This window comes from Pristiophorus japonicus, chromosome 7 (genome assembly GCF_044704955.1).
Source record: "Pristiophorus japonicus isolate sPriJap1 chromosome 7, sPriJap1.hap1, whole genome shotgun sequence".
NCBI lineage: Eukaryota > Metazoa > Chordata > Chondrichthyes > Pristiophoridae > Pristiophorus > Pristiophorus japonicus.
In genome coordinates, this window is record NC_091983.1 from 923,535 (window position 1) to 943,422 (window position 19,888).

Genomic DNA, 19,888 nt, shown 5'->3' on the forward strand with positions numbered 1-19,888 from the left:
CTCCGACAGTACAGCACTCTCTCAGCACTGCACTAGAGTGTCAGCCTAGATTTATGCGCTCAAGTCCCTGGAGTGGGACTTGAACCCACAACCTTCTGATTCAGTGGCGAGTGTGCTACCCACTGAGCCATAGCTGACACTTAACCAGCTAACTAGAGCTTTGCAGCTTCTTAAATAGTTGTCTATTTAAGCAGTTTGTGTATGGGCTTGGATGATTTTACAGTTCATAGTTGTTGAACACATCAATTACTTATTTACATTGTTACTCTTCATACTTGAGCAGAGATGACCGGGGGAGGGAGGAGAGGGGGGGGGTGAAATACATAGAACCTGGCAACATATTTACCTTCCTCAGTGGCTGCACTATCTTCTGGGTTACTTTCACTATCAGCTTCGTACCCTTCCTCTTCTGCAAAAAGCCTGATGTTACAATACTGTGGTTCTTCTGTCTCCTCTGAAAGATCACCTGTCCGCAGGGCTGTATCACCATTAATTTTCTGTTGCTGTAGAATAATTGGAAGTTTTAAAAGAATGGTAAGTCCTCATATGTTACCCTCTAGATAACCATCCCATTTTAAAATTAGAATATGCCATTTCAATTAGAAAATCAAATCAATCTTTCACTGGTTTACCTATAGTGAGGATTTAAAAAAATTGGGAAGGTTATGATATTCCAGTTTCCAAACAGTATTCACCTATTCTCACTGCATTAGCAGGATGAAATAACACAAATTGGAGATCGGGTGAAGTGTAAATGGAGAATAAAGAACCAGTAATAAATCAGGAAGTCAGAGAATCCTTAGAAACATATTCTGAGGCAAAGGGAGGGAAACACAAGGGGAATAAGGACATCACTGTTGTAATGTAGGGAATCGCTACAGCCAATTTGAGCACTGCACGTTCTCACAAACAGCAATGAGATAAATGACCAGATAATCTGTTTGTGATGTTAGTTAATGGATAAATATTGGCCAGGACACTAGGAGAACTCCCTTGTTCTTCTTTGGAAAGTGCCATGGGATCTTTTACATCCACCTGAGAGAGTAGACAGGACTTCGGTTTTAACATCTTATCAGAAAGATGACACATTCGACAGTGCAGCGCTCCCTCAGTACTACACTAAAGTGCCAGCCTATAATATCTGCGTAAGGCTCTGGAGAGGGACTTGAAGCCATGACCTTCTGACTCAGAAGCGTAAGTGCTGCAACTGAGCCAAGGCTGACAAACTAAAAGGGCCAATATAAAAATAGACTTGGAAAATCAAATCTGAAGTACAACTGCAGAAGGATACAATCCAGTAGGCATGTGACACTGAAATTTATTCACAAGCTAAACAATGCTCAGACTGTATTTAATTGCTAAGGAACACAAGTAACAGCTAACACAGCAGACAAAACTCAATTTACATCTATTGATCCAAGCTGCACTTGATCCTTCTGATCTTGTACCCCAAATAATACAAGGTTTGTAGAGCAACAAACTGCACATCATGGTGCTATATATAATTAGCGCAAACAGTGGAAATCGAAGTGGGTAGTTTATGAATCAGGACTATATAATTTTGAATTGAGGTGTGCATTATTACTTGGCAATGTGTGTTAAGGCTCAGTTAAATTTAGAGCAAATTCAGTATAAAACTGAATTGGTGGCTTTGGTGACTGGAGAATTGCAAATGTTACACCATTGTTCAAAAAAGGGTGTAAAGATAAACCCAGCAACTACAGACAAGTCAGTTTAACCTCTGCAGTGGGGAAGCTTTCAGAAACAGTAATCAGGGACAAAATTAAGAGTCACTTGGATAGAGGTGGATTAATTAAGGAAAGCCAGCACGGATTTGTTAAAGGCAAATCATGTTTAATTATCCTGAACGAGTTTTTTGATGAGGTAACAGAGAGGATTGATGAAGGTAATGCGTTTGAATCATAGATTCATAGAAATTTACAGCACGGAAGGAGGCCATTTCGGCCCATCGTGTCCACGCTGGCCGACAGAGCTGTCCAGCCTAATGCCACTTTCCAGCACTAGGTCACGATACTTCAAGTGCACATCCAAGCACTTTTTAAATGTGGTGAGGGTTTCTGCCTCTACCACCCTTTCAGGCAGTGAGTTCCAGAACCCCACCACTCTCTGGGTAAAGAAATCTTCCCTCAAATCCCCTCTAAACCTCCTACCAATTACTTGAAATCTATGCCCCCTGGTTCTTGACCCCTCTGCTAAGGGAAATAGGTCCATCCTATCCACTCTATCTAGGTCCATAATAATGTTATACACCTCAATAAGGTCTCCCCTCAGCCTCCTCTGTTCCAAAAAAAAACAAATCCAGTCTTTCCTCATAGCTAAAATTTCCAGTCTAGGCAACATCCTCGTAAATCTCCTTTGTACCCTCTCTAGTGCAATCACATCTTTCCGTTAATGTGGTGACCAGATCTGCACACAGTACTCTAGCTGTGGCCTAACTGGTGTTTTACACTAAAACACTCAGAGCAAGAGTTTGCAGAGTGTGTGATCCAGGAGAGGCATGAGTTCGGGGCCCAAGAGAGGTGTGGGCCGAGGGGCAGCATGGGTCAGCCACAGTGCGATGTGTGCCGCATTAGGTCCGTGCAGCAGAGCTGGTATCCAGTCATCTTGGTTAATCCTTGTCATGGGACCAAGACCTAGCTCTGTCAAACCCATGTGGTGGCTGGTGTACAACGGCCACCAGATGTTAAAAAAAATCCACACACAGACATCTTCCACCCTTCAATATGCATTTCGGGATCTGGAATATTAGGTCCTTCATTGAAACACTTGTGAACATCCCTTTTTGGTGTGGACCACCTAAGAAGAAGATTTTATACAGTTCAAGCATAGCCTCCCTTCTCTTGTATTCTATGCCTCGGCTAATAAAGGTAAGTATTCCGTATGCCTTCTTAACCACCTTATCTACCTGGCCTTCAGGGATCTGCACTCCTCTACATTTCTCAGTGTCCTACCATTTAATGTGTATTCCCTTGCCTTGTTAGCCCTCCCCAAATGCATTACCTCACACTTATCTGGATTGAATTCCATTTGCATTGTTCTACTCACCTGACCAGTTCATTGAAATGTTCCTGCAGTCCGCAGCTTTCTTCTTCATTATCTACCATGTAGCCGATTTTAGTATCATCTGCAAACTTCTTAATCAAACCCCCTACATTCAAGTCTAAATCATTGATATATACCACAAAAAGCATGGGACCTAGTACTGAGCTCTGCGGAACCCCCCACTGGAAACAGCCTCCCAGTCACTAAAACACCCATCAGCCATTACCCTCTGCTTCCTGCCTCTGAGCCAATTTTGGATCCAACTTGCCACTTTGCCTTGGATCCCATGGGCTTTTACTTTCATGGTCAGTCTGCCATGTGGGACCTTATCAAAAGCCTTGCTAAGATCCATATATACAACATCAAATGCACTATGCTCATCGACCCTACTTGTTACCTCCTTGAAAAATTCAATCAAGTTAGTCAGGCATGACCTTCCCTTAAATCTGTGCTAATTGTCCTTGATTAATCCGTGTCTTTCTAAATTAAGATTTATCCTGTCCCTCAGAATTTTTTCCAACAATTTTCCCACCACCGAGGTTAGGCTGACTGGCCTGAAATTACTCAGTCTATCCCGTTCTCCCTTTTAAAACAAAGGTGCTATGTTAGCAGTCCTCCGGCACCTCACCTGTAGCCAGAGAGGATTGACAAATGATGGTCTGAGCCTCTGCTCAACAGCCTGGGATACATTTCATCTGGGTCTGGAGACTTATCCATTTTGAAATATGCGAAACCCCTTAATACTTCCTCTCTCACTATGTTTATTTCATCTAATATTTCATCTAACAGCAATGTCTGCATCGCCGTCCTCTTTTGTGAAAGCAGATGCAATGTATTCATTAAGAACCATACCCACGTCTTCTACCGCCACACACTGATTACCTTTATGGCCTCTAATAGGTCCTACTCTTTCTTTAGTTATCCTCGTGCTCTTAATGCATTTTTAAAACATCTTTGGGTTTTCCTTGCCAAAATGTTTTCATGCTCTCTTTGCTTTCATAATTTCCTATTTTAATTGCACCCCTGACAAAGTGTACATGGATTTCCCAAAGGCGTTCAACAAGGTGCCACATAATAAGCTTTCCGGCAAAATTGAAGGCCATGGAATAAAAGGGACTGTGGCAACCTGGATATGAAATTGGTAAGTGACAGGAAACAGAATAGTAGTAGTGAACGGTTGTTTTTTGAATTGGAGGAAGGTATACAGTGATGTTCCCAGGGGAAGTTCTAGGACCACTGCTTTTCTTGATATATATTAATGACTTGGACGTGGGTGTACAGGGCACAATTTCAAAAGTTGCAGATGACACAAAGCTTGGAAGTACAGTGAACAGTGAGGGGGAAGAGTGATAGACTTTAGGAAGACATAGTCAGGTTGGTGGAATGGGTGGACACTGGCTAATGAAATGTAACGCAGAAAAGTGTGAAGTGATGCATTTTGGTACAAAGAATGAGGAGAGAACATATAAACTAAATGGTACAATCCTAAAGTGGGTGCACAAACAGAGAGACCTGGGGGCATGTGTGTATAAATCGTTGAAGGTGGCAGGGCAGGTTGAGAAAGCAGTTAAAAAAGATTATGGGATCCTGGGCTTCATGAATAGAGGTATAGAGTACAAAAGTGTGGAAATTATGACGAACCTGTATAAAACACTGGTTCGGCCCCAACTGGAGTATTGTGTCCAATTCTGGGCATCACACTTTAGAAAGGATGTGAAGGCCTTGGAGAAGATTTATGAGAATGATTCCAGGAATGAGGGACTTCACTTATGTTGATATACTGGAGAAGCTGGCGTTGTTCTCCTTGGAGTAGAGAAGATTTGATAGAGGTATTCAAAATCATGAGGGGTCTGGACAGAGAGAAACTGTTCCCATTGGCAGAAGGTCGCGAACCAGAGGACACAGATTTAAGGTGATGGAAAAAACGTTTACACACAGCGAGTGGTTAAGATCTAGAATGCACTACCTGAAAGGGTGGTGGTGGCAGACTCAATTTTATCTTTTAAAAAAAAAGGCTTGCATTATTATAGCGCCTGTCACGACCACCGGATGTCTCAAAGTGCTTTACAGCCAATGAAGTACTTTTGGAGTGCAGTCATTGTTGTAATGTGGGAAACGTGGCAGCTAACTTGTACACAGCAAACTCCCACAAACAGCAATGTGATAATGACCAGATAATCTGATTTTGTAATGTTGATTGAGGAATAAATAGTGGCCAGGACACCGGGGATAACTCCCCTGCTCTTCTTCAAAATAGTGCCAAGGAATCTTTTACGCCCAGCTGAGAGAGCCATCTCATCCAAAATACAGCACCTCCCACAGTGCAGCACTCCCTCAGCATTGCATTGGAGTGCCAGCCTAGATTTTTGTGTTCAAGTTCCTGGAGTGGGATTTGAACCCATAACCTTCTGATTCAGAGGCAAGTGTGCTACCCACTGAGCCAAAGCTAACACTGATAACAAGGGAATTAACATTGAAACAAGGGAGTTGGATAAGTATCTGTAGGATAAAAATTTGCAGAGCTATGGGGAAAGAGCAGGGGAGTGGGACTAGCTGAGAGTCGGCATGTGCTCGATGGGCCGAATGGCCTTCTTCCATGCTGTAACCAATGATTCTATAATGTAAACCGATTTATTTTTTCACTTTCCTTACAATGAGTGATAATTAGGAGATTGCTCTGTAAAGAGGATTATATTCAAGCAGGGTCGCCCTCGTTTCAAAATGATGTGAATCATCAACACACTATAGAAATATAGCCTAGACTGATACAATCTGTGCTGAGGAGGTACATAAAATATCAGGACATTGTGGATTGAGCCTCCCACACATGATCTCCTACTCCCACTCAGTTGGAATTAACAAAATAGGAAAGAAAAGGATTGAGGTCCTAAAGACAGGGTTTCAATAGCTAGGGAAGAAGTTAAAGAGCAGGATCTCAAAGGTGGTAATCTCTGGATTACTTCTAGTGCCAAGTGCTAGTGATTATAGGAATATGAATAGTAAGATAAGACAGGTTATCATGTGGCTGGAGACATGGTACAGCAGGGAGGGCTTCAGATTCCTGGGACATTGGGGACTGTTCTGGGGCAGGAGATCTATGTTCTAGGTGGACAGGTTGTACCTCAATAGGGCTGGGACCAATGTTCTCATGGGGAGGTTGTGCTAAAAGGGGGAGAGGAAACAGGATGAAACATTAGAGAGGAGAAACAAGGCACAGAAGACTGGGAGAGTGTTATAATAAATTGTAGGAGAGATTAGCAGGCAAAAGTAGTCACATGGGATTATGATATAGTGGCAATAATGGAAACCTAACGCAAAGGGAAAGGCTGGGAACTTAATAGTCCTGGCTACAAGATATTCAGGAGAGACAGGGAAGGACAAAAAGGAGGGGAGGTGGAGGTATTGATGAAAGCTACTGTTACAGCACTGGAAAGTGATGAACTTGATGGTTCAAATACAGAATCTATTAGATTAAAATTAAGGAACAATGCAGGAGCTATTATGCTGCTGGATGTATACTATAGGCCACCAAATAGTGAGATGGAGATACAGGAGCCAATAATGGGGAACTTCAATTATCCTAATATAGACTGGGAAAATAACAGTGCAACTGTTCCTTAAGGGCATGTTTTGTAAGCCCGAGGCAAATTTGACAAGTCAGGGCCAGGTGTGTCTGTTAGGCATTTTATACAACAATTGTGAGCGGTAGCAATCTCTTCCAGATCTTGGTGCAACTGTGGGGCAAATTATAATTTAAATGGAGAAAAATTGCAAAGTGCTGCAGTAGAGAGAGAGACCTGGGGGTCCTTGTGAATGAAACACAAAAAGTGAGTATGCAGGTACAGCAAGTAATCAGGAAGGCAAATGGAATGTTGGCCTTTATTGCAAGGGGGATAGAATATAAAAGCAGATAAGTCCTGCTACAACTGTACAGGGTATTGGTGAGGCCACACCTGGAATACAGCGTACAGTTTTGATCTCCGTATTTACGGAAGGATATACTTGTATTGGAGGCTGTTCAGAGAAGGTTCACTAGGTTGATTCTGGAGATGAGGGGGTTGATTTAATGAGGATAGGTTGAGCCTATATACATTGGAGTTCAGAAGAATGAGGTGATCTTATTGAAACTTATAAGATAATGGCCCCATGTTTCGGCCCGGGCCGAAAACGGCGCACCTCCGAGCTGGATGCCTGTTATTTGCGCCTAAAAGTGCGCTAGAAAAAAACTTCGATATTCTCCGGCTCCTCGGAGCTCGATCTCAGCTTGGCGCGGCGCGCTCTTCACAGCGGGGGGCGGAGCCAAACACTCGTGCCGATTCTGTAAGTAGTGGGGGGCGGATCCAATTTAAATGAGCCAACGTAGTGCCGGCAACTCTGCGCGTGGGCGTTGGAGCGTGCGCGCACACGCAGTGTCAAACAAACATTGGTACTCGGCCATTTTTAAAAGGACTCGGCTGCCATCGAGCCACTGACGCCGCCCCTTAAGCATGGCCGAATGGCCTCAACCCCCTTGAAAAGCTGTGTGCGTCTGGTGTGGATCCTTCGGCTGCCGGCCAGCCACGGACGCCGCTCCTATCCCATGGCCGAATGGCCTCAGCCCCCTTGAAAAGCTGTGTGCGTCCGGTGTTGATCCTTCGGCTGCCGGCCAGCCACCATCAGAATGAAGGCCTGCCTGCAGCACAGCAGCTCAGCTCGAAGGCTGCTTGCTGCCGCTGTTGGGGCTGCCGTCGAGACACTGACGCCACACCCCTGCCTGTCTCCAACATGAAAGGCCTGCCTGAAGCAGAGTGCTGTTTCACACAGGTAGGAACATGGTTTATTTAAATCTTTTCTTTGCTTATAAATTTTTATTCAGGTTGGATTTATTTGTTTAATATTTGTATAAGTATAACTAAGGATTGATTGTAGAATTTAATGACTTCCCTCCCCCTCCCCCCCCCACCTCGTTCCCTACGCCTAATTTGTAACCTACGCCTGATTTTCTGAAGTGTAGACAAGGTTTTTTCGAGCGTACAAAAATCTTCACTTACTCCATTCTAAGTTAGTTTGGAGTAAGTTTTCACTGCCGAAACTTTGAAAACAGGCGTAAGTGGCCGGACATGCCCCCTTTTGAAAAAAAAAATCTGTTCCAAAGTGAAACTGTTCTAACTGACTAGAACTGGAGCAAACTAAATGCCGAGAATTAGAATTTCTAAGATACTCCGTTCTACACCAGTTGCTCCAAAAAATCAGGAGCAACTGAGGCCGAAACTTGCACTCAATGAGGGGGTACGACAAGGTGTATGCAGAGAGGATATTTCCACACATAGGGGAAACCGCCCATTTAAAACTGAGGTGAGGAGGAATTTCTTCTCTCAGAGCGTAAATCTATGAAATTCTCTGCTCCAGAGAGCTGTGGAGGCTTAAATATATTTAAAGTGGCGACAGACAGATTTTTAAGAGATAAGAGAGTAAAGGGTTATGGGGAACGGGCAGGGAAGTGGAGCCGAGTCCATGATCATATCAGCCATGATCTTATTGAATGGCAGAATAGGATCGAGGGGCCAAATGGCCTACACCTGCTCCTATTTCTCATGTTCTTATGAATTTAGTTTGTTTTTGGTTCAAGCCATAAATTGCATGGGTCAGTGCTGAAGAGCATATAATATGACCACAACCAATCTGGGGCACGGAGCAGAGTGTAAAATGTCGTTATTTACCTCAAACCATTGTATGCTAATGGTCTGGTTTGTTTTTCCCCTACTTTATTTGCTCTCTGTATGGGAGAACAGAGTCTGGTGTTACCATTTGAACAAGCAGCACCAACTTTTCTTTCTTCTGTATGCTTGTTCAGAAAAGGACAGCCTAGTGTGACACTTTAAGGTTTGACATATGGTACTTTTGGGAAAAATGGAAATGATAAACAAAAAATGGACTGGCTGGACTGTGTAATAGAATTCCTGTTTAATACTACATAATCCTGTTAAAGATTGGGGACTTAGGGCCCAAATTTCCCCAGGAGTTGCTCTTTTTTTGGAGCAACTTGATTTTTCTGGAGTATCTTTTTAGTTGCAATTCTGGCCATTTCATTTGCGTCAGTGTAAGTGAGTTAGTTAGGTTTTTTTTTAAAAGTTTAGTTTTTTTTTCTCTCAAAAGGGAGCGTTCACAGCCACTTACGCCTGTTTTGGCAAGCAAATAGTTGCTCCAACTAACTTAGGCCAGCGTATGTTGCCATTTCTGTCCACACAGAAAAACGTTACCGAGGGTTAAGGAATCGGCGCAAGTAACTACATTTAAAGCACCAAACAAAGCACAAAAAGTAATAAGCATTCAATAAAAAAAATAAAGAACTGAAGTAAATCCTACCTTCAACTAAACTCGGCAGCGGCTGGCCGAGCGGGAGTCCCTTCAGCCTGGGATAGGTGCGAGAGAACACAGTATCTGAACAGTGGGGGGGAGAGAAGGCTCAATGCAGCAGGCTGGGGGGTGGGGGTTTAAACGCGCATCTTAATGGGGGGAGGGGTGAAGGCTCGACGTGGCAGGCTAGGGGGGGGGGGGGGGGGTGAACGCGGCATCTTAACCCGGGGGGGTGGGGGGGAGAAAGAGGAAAGAGATCCACAGCGGGCCCGCCCCAGTGCGGGAGCCCACCCCGATCAAAACTCTTCCCCCCCCCCCCCCCCCCCACCAACCTCTCTCTTGTAGCCCTCAGCGCGGGAAGGCAGTGGCTGGCCTGTGCAGCAGGCCACTCGGCCTGGGATAGGGACAGCGAGCGGCGGCCCCTCCCACACAGCCTGCATATCAAATACTCAGATTCTGGAGGCTAGGAGCTACTGCACATGCGCGCACACTCTAGCGCGCGTGTGCAGAGGTTCCGTCACTGTTTTCAGTGCCAGGACTTGGCTCCGCCCCCAAAACCATTTGCCACGCAAGGTCACCATGGAGGAGAGGCTGAGGAGCAGCCAAACTCGGCCTGAAGATTTTTGGCGCTCTTGAAGTTCTACAAAAATGCCGCACCTCTGGTGAGTGCGCCAGAAATCTGTAGTTTTAAACTTTGTAAAAAAATTCTGATAACGCTCTCGTGAAGCACCTTGGGATGTTTTACTACATTAAAGGCACTATATTAATGCAAGTTGTAGTTGTTGTCATTGATGACAAGTGGTTTAGTGAAAGGTGCAAAAGGATGGAGAAAAACTAACTGGCACAAGAGCGCAATATCTGGGACTTTACATGACATGGACAGCACGACAGGTACTGCCTGGCAGCAACCGCATGACAACAGTGGAAGCATAACTTTATTGAAGGACATTCTGGCAGACAAAATCTGAAAACACTGACAAGTTGTAGGCTCGCCAAGCACAACTACAGTTACTCTCAAGCAATAGCTGGGAGGGCTCATGCACAATGAATAGATGTTTTGTTCAGTCTCCTATTCACAAGTGAGTTTCCAGCTCCCCACAGTTTTATTTTTAAATTGTATTTCCCCCTAATATATTTTCTCAGCTCACACAACACTGCAAAAGAGTCGGCAGATTAAACAACCTACTCTCAGGCCTCAAACAACCTCGCCCCAGGTTCCCCTTGTCCCAGTTCTGAACCTACATTTCTCGCTAGTTTCTCTGGGCCCAAGTTTCCACATGATTCGCGCCTGATTTTAGGAGCAACTGGTGGAGAACGGACTATTTAGAAATCGCAATTCTCCACATTTTTTTTTTCTGCAGTTCGAGTCAGGTAGAACAGTTCTAGTTTAGAACAGAATTTTTTCTTCAAAAGGGGGCGTGTCCGGCCACTGATGCCTGATTTGAAAGTTTCCACAGTGAAAATGTACTCCAAACTAAAGTAGAATGGAGCCAGTGAAGATTTTTGTAGAACTGAAAAAACCTGTTCTACACATTAAAAAATCAGGCGCAGGTTACAAATTAGGCGTCCAGAACGAGGTGGGGGGAGGGGGGGGGAAGGGAACTAATTAAATTTGACAATAAATCCTTATTTATACTTCTACAAATAAATCCAACCTGAATAAACATTTATGAGCCAAGAAAAGAATTAAATAAACCATCTTCCTACCTGTGTGAAAGTGCTTCAGCCAGGGAGAATTCTGCAGCCGTTCGTGCCGCTGAGCGGGAGGGGGAGAGAGAGAGAGAGAGAGAGAGAGAGAGAGAGAGAGAGAGAGAGAGAGAGAGAGAGAGAGAGAGAGAGGGAGGGAGGGAGGGGGAGGGAGGGAGAGAGGGAGAGAGAGAGAGAGGGGGGAGAGAGAGAGAGGGGGGGGAGGGAGGGAGGGAAGGGAGAGAGAGGGGAGGGAGGGAGGGAAGGGGAGGGGAGGGAGGGAAGGGGAGGGGAGGGAAGGGAAGGGGAGGGAGGGGAGAGAGAGGGGAGGGAGGGGAGAGAGAGGGGAGGGAGGGAGAGAGAGGGAGGGAGGGAGAGAGAGGGGAGGGAGGGGGAGGTAGGGAGAGGGAGAGTATAGAGAGAGAGAGAGAGAAAGAGAGAGAGAGAGAGAGAAAGAGAGAGAGAGGGAGGGAGAGAGAGGAGGGGGAGGGAGGGGAGAGAGAGGGGGAGGGAAGGGGGAGAGAGAGGGGGAGGAAGGGGGAGAGAGAGAGGGAGGGAGAAGAGAGGGGGAGGGAGGGGGAGAGAGAGGGGGAGGAAGGGGGAGAGAGAGGGGGAGGAAGGGGGAGAGAGAGGGGGAGGAAGGAGAGAGAGGGAGAGGGAGAGAGAGAGAGAGAGAGAGAGAGGAGAGAGAGAGAGAGGAGTGAGGGGAGAGGAGAGAGGGAGGAGAGAGAGGGGAGGGAGAGAGGGGGAGGGAGGGAGAGAGAGAGGGGGAGGAGGGAGAGAGAAGAGGGGGAGGGAGAGAGAGGGGGGGCGTCGGGTCGGGGAACAGGAGCGCGGGTCGGGTCAGTCGGGGGGGGAGCGGGGTTCGGGTCTCGGGCCGGTGCAGGGTGGGGGGAAGGGGGAGTCGGGTCTCGGGTCGGGGCGGGGGGGGAAGAAGAGCGGGGGTCGGGTCGGAGCGGGTGTCGGGTCGGGGGGGGGGGGGGGGGGAGGACGAGTGTTGGGTCTGGTCAGGCGGGGAGCAGGAGCTGGCCGTGGGAGAAGCCCCAGTGAGGCCATTGGGCCAGGGCTAGGGGCTGCGTGCTTCGGGCCCCTCCCACACAGTTCGGTGCCTGGAGCTACTGCACTTGCGTGCCAACTGTAGCGCGTATGTGCAGAGGTCCCGGCACTGTTTTCAGCGCCAGGACCTGGCTCCGCCCCCCCCACAGCTCGTGCTGGCTGCGCCGAGGGCCAGAGGACCTGTTAGTAGCTGCAGAATAACGAGGATTTTTTTAGGTGCCGTTTTAGGCGCGAAAAACGGGCGCCCAGCTCGGAGGGGCGCCCGTTTTTTTTCCTGTGGAAACTTGGGCCCAATATCTCGCCTCATGCCCTCACCAAGCTTAGCTTGTCCATGAGCCCCACCCCTTGCTCGTTGACAGCATTCCCATAAAATGTTGACCACCTAATTTCCTCTCCTGGCCCCCATGCTAGCTGACACTGTAAATGCTTCCTTCTGCTCGGGTACCATTACTGTCTCTTTTTGAAAACAGCCTCGCCGCCCCCTCTTCAAAACATCCAACCTGTCTTTGCAAACTATTGCCCCATCGCCAATCTCTTTTTCCTTTGCAAAGCCCTGGAACGTATTGTTGTCTCCCCTCCAATTCCATTTTTGAGCCTCTCCAATCAGATTTCTGTGCTCCCACAGCACCGACCGCCCTAACCAAAGTCACAAATGACATCCTCTATGACCACAATACATGATCCCTTCTCATTCTCCTCAACCTTTATGCAACCTTTGACACAGTTGACCACACCATTCTCCTGCAAATCGTCTTCTCTGTTCTTCCAGCTAAACAATGGAAACACTGAAGCCACCATCTTTGGCCCCGACCATAAACTCTGTAGCCTTGCCACTGATTCCATTGCCTTTCTCCGGGCACTGTTTCAACATGAACTAGATGGTTTGCAACGTTGCTGTCCTAATCAACTCCGAGCTGAGTTACAACTCCAATTGTCTCTGCAACACAAAGACCACCTACTTCCACCTCCGTAACATCCCCAGCCTCCACCTTTACCTCAACCTATCAGCTGTGGAAATCCTCATCAATCCCTTTGTCAACCCCAGGTTTGACTACTCCAGTGCTCTCCTGGTTGGTTTCCCTCCTCTAGCCCCTTATAAACTTCAGCTCATCCAAAACTCTGCTGCTCATATTCAATCCTGCCGTAAGTCCCACTCACCCATCATTCCTGGCCTCAATGCCTTTAGCTGTCTAGGCCTCATGCTCTAGAATTCAATCCTTAAACCCCTCTGTCTCCTCCTCGAAGACTTTCCTTAAAATCTCTCTGTTGACTAAGGTTTTGGTTACCCCTCTTAAAATCTCCTTCAGCTAGGGTCCCATTTACACCTCTGTGAAGCATTTTGGGATGTTTTTCTCTGTTAATAATACTATATAAATGCAAGTTGTTGTTACTAAATCTGCCATTTCTGAAAGATAACATTGTTTAACAGAAAAAAATAAGCTAAGCTACATTCAAATTAAAATCAATTTAACCTCAGCTGGTTGGGGACAAGTTAACAAACAGAAAAATGTCTGCCAAGGCAAATACAAGTTAGGCAATCAACCCATACCCGTTCTGCAACACCTCTTAACTACCAGTTCAGAGCTGCAGTGGTAGAAGCCTCAGAAGAGATCCCCTGTCCATCACTTTTCTCGCTGAAAGAGCAAGCAAGCTGAAGAAAATCAAATTACAAAAAGAGCTCCTGAAAATAAATACTTTGCTGCTGCAGAGATTTTTGTTTAAGGTGAAACAGCATTTAAATAACATTTTAAGTGTGCACAAAGAACAAAAAGTTAATTCATTTCAAGAAAGCAAACCTGCAATAAATATTTTACATAACCGTAATTTAGGGTATCACCTTTTTTCTCTCCTGTTCAGCAGAATAGTCATCCACAGAACTTCCTCCCAGAGATACACATTGTAAGGAATCAAAGAGAGGCTTGGCCAGATCAGAATCAACAATACCAGAGCGAACAAGTAGATCTCGCATTTCAGTCAGTATTTCATCCACAGAAAGGTTCTGGAATTTAAGAAATGGAAAATTTAAATTTCATAAATAACATTCTATTTACTTCTTGCAGCATTCAAAATCCTAAATTCTGGAATTTCTTCCCTAAACCTCTCCACCTCCTTTAAGATGCTCCTCTTTGACTAAGCTTTTGGTCACCTGCCCCAATATCTCATGTGGCTTGCTGTCAAATTTTGTTTGATAATGCTCCTGCGAAGCATCTTGGGACGGTTTACTATGCTAAAGGTGACATATAACAATGCAAGTTGCTGTTGCTGCTCCTGGAGATTCTGACGAGCAGATGTAGTAACAACACCCATGAGCTGGACAATGTTATCCTCTAACCAAGAGGGCAGTATAAACAAGTAAAAGAATTTTCTCTGAGTGTGTTGTGATTGGTCACTCAGTTGGTCAATGACTGGTTAAGGCATTCAGTCTCTGCTTTTATCCTTTGGAACTGATTATTTATAGTGTTGGTGAGTTGATAACCAGAGGACATTAAATTTAGATCATCACCGAGAACAAAAGGAGAGGTTTGGAGCTTTTTTTGTGCAGAATGCCCTGCCAGAAACAGTAGTGGAAGCAGAATCCATATTAACTTTTAAGAGGGAAATGAATCAAACTTTGAATTAAAAAAAAAAATGCTACGAGGAAAGGGCAGAGGAATGGGACCAGAGTTGGTACAAGTATGATGGGCCAAATGGCCTCCTTTTCTGCTGTACAATTCGATGATTCTACTTCTGTTGTTCCATCAATTTTATTACCTTAAATATGTCCTTTCCCAAAAACTATTTCTCGACATTCCAATAAAATTTGGGGATATCACGACTAAAACTTGCATTCTTGTAAAGTTTTAATTTAGTAAATGTCCCAAGATGCTTCACCGAGAAGAAAAAGAAGCAGAGCAGTAGAAGAGTTAGGATAGATAACAGAAAGTATGGCTAAGAAATAGGTTTTGAGCAAGAGGCTTTTGAAGGCAAGTAGAGAAGGCAGAGAAGTTTAAGACAATTCACAAAAAACTGGGTCAACAAATCTGCTGCCAGGATAAGGAATAGGATTTAGTAGTGTTAGCACCAGGAGTGGACTCTCAGGACCAATCTCCTGGAATCAAACCTAAAACATAAGCAGCTTTGGATGGATTTAAATTCATTTCTTTGTTACATGCATATTCTGGTTACACAATTTCAAATGCTAGCAATCAAATGATATTGATTCCTCAACTCAATACTGGATTCCACTTAAGCTCAATTATATATAGAGCCATGGGAATACAATATAAAGCAACCCTTTTGAACTTTCAATCTCTTAGCTTCTGGGCCCAGCAGAAGGGGTGAGGGGAATAAAATTACTTTCTCTATTACACAGCAACGGGTAACAGGTGACCAAATTCCACAAGCTGCTGAAAGGAATGTAACTGTGGCATAGGAATGATTCCATTGGCATAATCGCTACAGCGAGGTGGGAGATCGGGATTGAGGACCCTTGCCCACCACATTGGGTTGCATGTTGACACCCTATCATGTTGCCAGGATCTGAGAAAAATTATAAAAAAATATACCTGTGGAGAAGGCTCCAAATCTGTTTTCCCAGAAGAAACAGAAGTGTGCAGACAGATGGCTAATAAAGCTTCCAACAGCCTGATGCTCTGGAGCGCCCATTCCTCCTCTGTTGTACTTTGTTCCTGCTCCACAATATCCCAATCTTTTGGCGTCTCATCACCTTCTAGAGCGACACTCTGTTCATCCAATTGGTCTCCAAATACAGCTGCTTTTTGAACAATTTCAGACTCTGGTATAATAGACTCCTCACTACTGCTGACATCTGATAAATCCTTTTTGGCCACCAGACTTGATGCTGAATGCGAACCAATTTCCAATTCCTTTTGATTTTCATCCTGTGTAAACGTATTGACTTTTTCTTTCATGTTGTCTTTCCTTGTGTTGGAGATCGTCTGAATGATGATCGTCATCAGTCTACGACAGACCTCCAGGCCACCGAGTTTATGGAACTGTTTCTGGAACACTGTGTTTTTCAAGTAGATCCAACGACACACAGACCACACATCTACTGCTTGTCTGATCTGCTCTTTCGAAGGCAAAACAACACTGTCTGGTGATAAGTGAGGAAGCATGTTGCCCAGAGGTTCACTGGCTGTGCTATCGTAGCCTGAGGTGTCTTCAGAATCATTGGCAGAGTCACGATCAGATTCAGGCTCTTGACTGACGCACAGGAATGCAACACAAAGAAACAAGTTTATTACATTTAACTGGATGTCGGTGTTTTTAGCTTTCTTCCTCTTGGGGTAGGATTCTTTCAGAACAGCGTAAAACTTACTTAAACTTTGCTGCATCTCACTTTTATGCAGTGCAGTATGTTGGCTACTTGGAGTGTCACTAGGATCCAAAGCAGAGTCCTCTACATTAGTCTCTTCACCTTGCATTCCTGCATCTACCTGTTGATCTCCAAGGTACAGGATTAAGGTTTCAAAAACCTTCAGTGCATAGGATCTAACAGAGTCTAGATAAATTAGTTCAGTCATCTGATTTAATCCACTGCAGCTCAAAAAGAGACCTCTGACTACCCTGTGGAAAACAAGCACACATTTTCTTTATGCAAAATACATATTTTAAGTGGAAAACAATTCAACCTCAAATTTAGATCGCTATGCAATATTTTAAATAAAAACAAAAAATTCTGGAAATACATTGGAGGTCCAACAGCATCTAAAAAAAGAAAAAGCAGGTTAATGTTTTTGAGTAGAATGAAGAGTCTCTGACGAAATGCAGTGTTCATCTGTAGTATTTTTTTTGTGCTGTCATTTCAACAAGGTATCTCCAAAGTTAAAACAAGGTTCAATGAAAGGAATGACCCAATCTGGCTGATACACATCAGTAAAATAAACAGCGTGAAGTGTCTGTGGTTCAGACCTCAATAAACTACTGCTGTTCTTAGATGTGGGGATATCACAATTCATATCAAATGTCTGAAACAAAATAATTTGTTCCCATCCTATGCATCTCTTAAATTACATGTTTCATTGGCAGCTGCATCCGAATTTGAGATACAATTTTGATTTTCTTTGCTCTGATCAAACATCTAAGAAGTTAGATGATATACATCATACAGGTGTTTCCTAATTCAGCTGTCTTTTTGAAGTCAAAGGGAGATAGACAGAGGGTTCTGTGAAAATTAGTTAAAAAAAACTCCCACAAAGTTATGCTTTGGTCCAGTTTTACATGCAGTTTTAGTACGTGACTGTTAACTATTCCTCCTGGGATATAGAAAATGACTAAGTTCTGAATTTTATTGAAAAATGAGCGCTTGCCTTTATTACTGTTGAGTTACCTATTTATTGTTAATAAATATGTGCAGGAGTTTGAAGCCTGAGCCACGGTCTGCTGAGTGCGTATATTCTACCACTTTCCAAAATGGGCACAAAATCTATTCAACAAGCCAAAGCACAGTGACAAGAGTTTCTGCTCGATTCCTGGGCTCACTCCAATCACCCAGATATGTAGCATGTAAATGCACAATCCAGTTTAGAGAGAGAGTGCTTACTTACAGAAGTGGTCTTTGGTGCCAATCATGAGGTAAAAGTCCAAAAATGTAATCGGGTCTACACTTGAAACATTACCTGCCTTTTCTCTGACCAAATACTGACTGACCTGCTAGTATTTTCTGTTATTAACTCAGATTTCCGGCATTTGTAATCTCTCGACACAATAGTTTTAAATTATAGTAGATAAAACTGATTTTAAAACGAATCATGTACGTTATTCTCTACCCTCAAGTGGCTGATACCACAATTAAATATTGTCAATTATTACACACTGTAATCAATATCAGCAATGAATTTTTGCACCCAGTTTCAGTATATCATACTCTCAGATTAAACAGAATGCCGGATCTATACAGACTGAAGCCTATATTTTCCTCTCAATCTTATTACTCCCAGAGTGGCTACAGGTGGAAAAGGAAAACAGCATGCAAGTCAAATTTGAAGAAACGGGACAATTAAATAAGTGGCACAATAGGGGGATAAATATGTTGAAAGCCTCTGGTGAGCCTCAGAATGCATCACAACCGCAAAGACTAGCAGGGCACGGGATTCAGAAAAGATGGCCAAAAATGAAGTAAACAAAAAGCCCTCAAAATGCAGGCATAAATTTGCAAGCATGTGACGGAGTAGCTCTGTTCGATGGCTACTGATGTGGAGCTGGTGCTGCATGAGATGGGTATGAAGAAGGCTGCCTTCTGTGCCACTGCACTGCACCATTCCTATAGGTCAGCAATGTAGCATGCAGCTGCAGCCAAGTTTTAGACCACAGCTGAGTACTACTGTTACTGCATGTACCTGTCCTATGCCACATTGTACCTGAAGGAGATCTAGCTGCAGATGGCACAGCACTGCTGAACCAGACTCTAATTAGCCTTCTGAAGAAACACCCAAGATTACGGTTAGTTAGATATTTACATATCGTAGTGGTGCCCATCAGGGGGTGTGCTGGTTCAGCGTACTTTGGGAGGAGAAACCACCACCTGTAAGATATTTCCACCTCTGCCTGCAGATGAGGGTGCGTGGGTACCAGCGGCTGGGCACAGAGCATCTCTAGTGCAGCCTGGCCTGGCTAGAAACCCTTTGTAGGAGAGTTTCTTTTTCTAAACATATTAGGTAGGGAATTCCCACTGAAAAATCCATCAATGCCAGCACTGAAGCTGTGGGGAGAAAATATAAATTACTTACTTCAATTGTTGCCATGAGTCACAAACCTAAATACCAACAGGGTCATAAACAAGAGGGTCAATGGCTATTATACTGTATTTATTTTTAATTTACTATGTATGTACCTTGACCTCCAGGATTGAATTATAGAATCATGCAACACAAAAGGAGGTCATTCGGCCCATCGTGCCTGTGTCAGCTCATTGAAAGAGCTATTCAATTAGTCCCACTTCCCTGCTCTTTCCCCATTGCCCTACAAATGTTTATTCGCTGTGTAAAGATATTCTCATCTCCCTTCTGGTTCTTTTGCCAATTGCCTTAAATCTGTGTCCCCTGGTTACTGGCCCTCCTGCTGGTGAAATATTTTCTCCTTATTTACTCTATCAAAACCCCTCAATGTTGAACATCTCTAGTAAATCTCCCCTTAACCCTTCCAGCTCCAAGGAGATCAATCCCAGTTTTTCTAGTCTATCTTCATCCCTAGTATCATACTTACCACTGCACAGCAATCGTGGACATCTATTCAAATGGGAATTCTTTACATCAGCATCCTTTCTGTCAGAAGTGCAGGAAATGGTATGCAGTGCACCACTTCCCTTTCAAATGTACATTCAAATGAAACACTTATGCATTTGAGATGGTACTTTCACTGCCATGGGAAACTTCATCAGGTGCAAACCCTGCGTAGTTCTAGTGGGCAGGATTTCCTCTGAGTTTCTGCATCTGATGGCTACCATCAGGCAGTACAGGTGAGGAAAATCTAAACTTTAAAGCTATCTCAACTCCACCTTAACAACATGTACTGTCCAAGACCCAGGAGACAACTCCCTACTGCACAAGTAAGCATTTCATTTCTCATATCAACCAGTCTGTGGTTTTCCTTTGAGAGACTGCCAGTTCACTGCAGTAGGTATGTGTTAAGCTCATTTCACACTGGTCATTTGGCCAACAGACAGAAGAGACTTTAATTCCAGCAGTACGGGGTAGAATTAAACTTAGCTCTCAGAGGTAATAAATCCAATAGGGAAATAAAGAGA

General features: G+C 44.3%; 1 protein-coding gene across 6 annotated transcripts in view; it reads right to left on the reverse strand.

The window, feature by feature from the left end:
- The window catches only part of lyst (lysosomal trafficking regulator), a 432,206-nt gene that overhangs the window by 186,553 nt on the left and 225,765 nt on the right, over positions 1-19,888 (reverse strand). For all 6 annotated transcript variants that reach the window (XM_070884660.1, XM_070884659.1, XM_070884658.1 and 3 more), the window contains 3 exons: positions 15,687-16,710; positions 13,979-14,140; positions 347-503 (listed from right to left, as the gene is read on the reverse strand). In XM_070884660.1, coding sequence (XP_070740761.1) covers positions 347-503; positions 13,979-14,140; positions 15,687-16,710 — 1,343 coding nt within the window. The remainder of the gene's footprint in view (positions 1-346; positions 504-13,978; positions 14,141-15,686; positions 16,711-19,888) is intronic.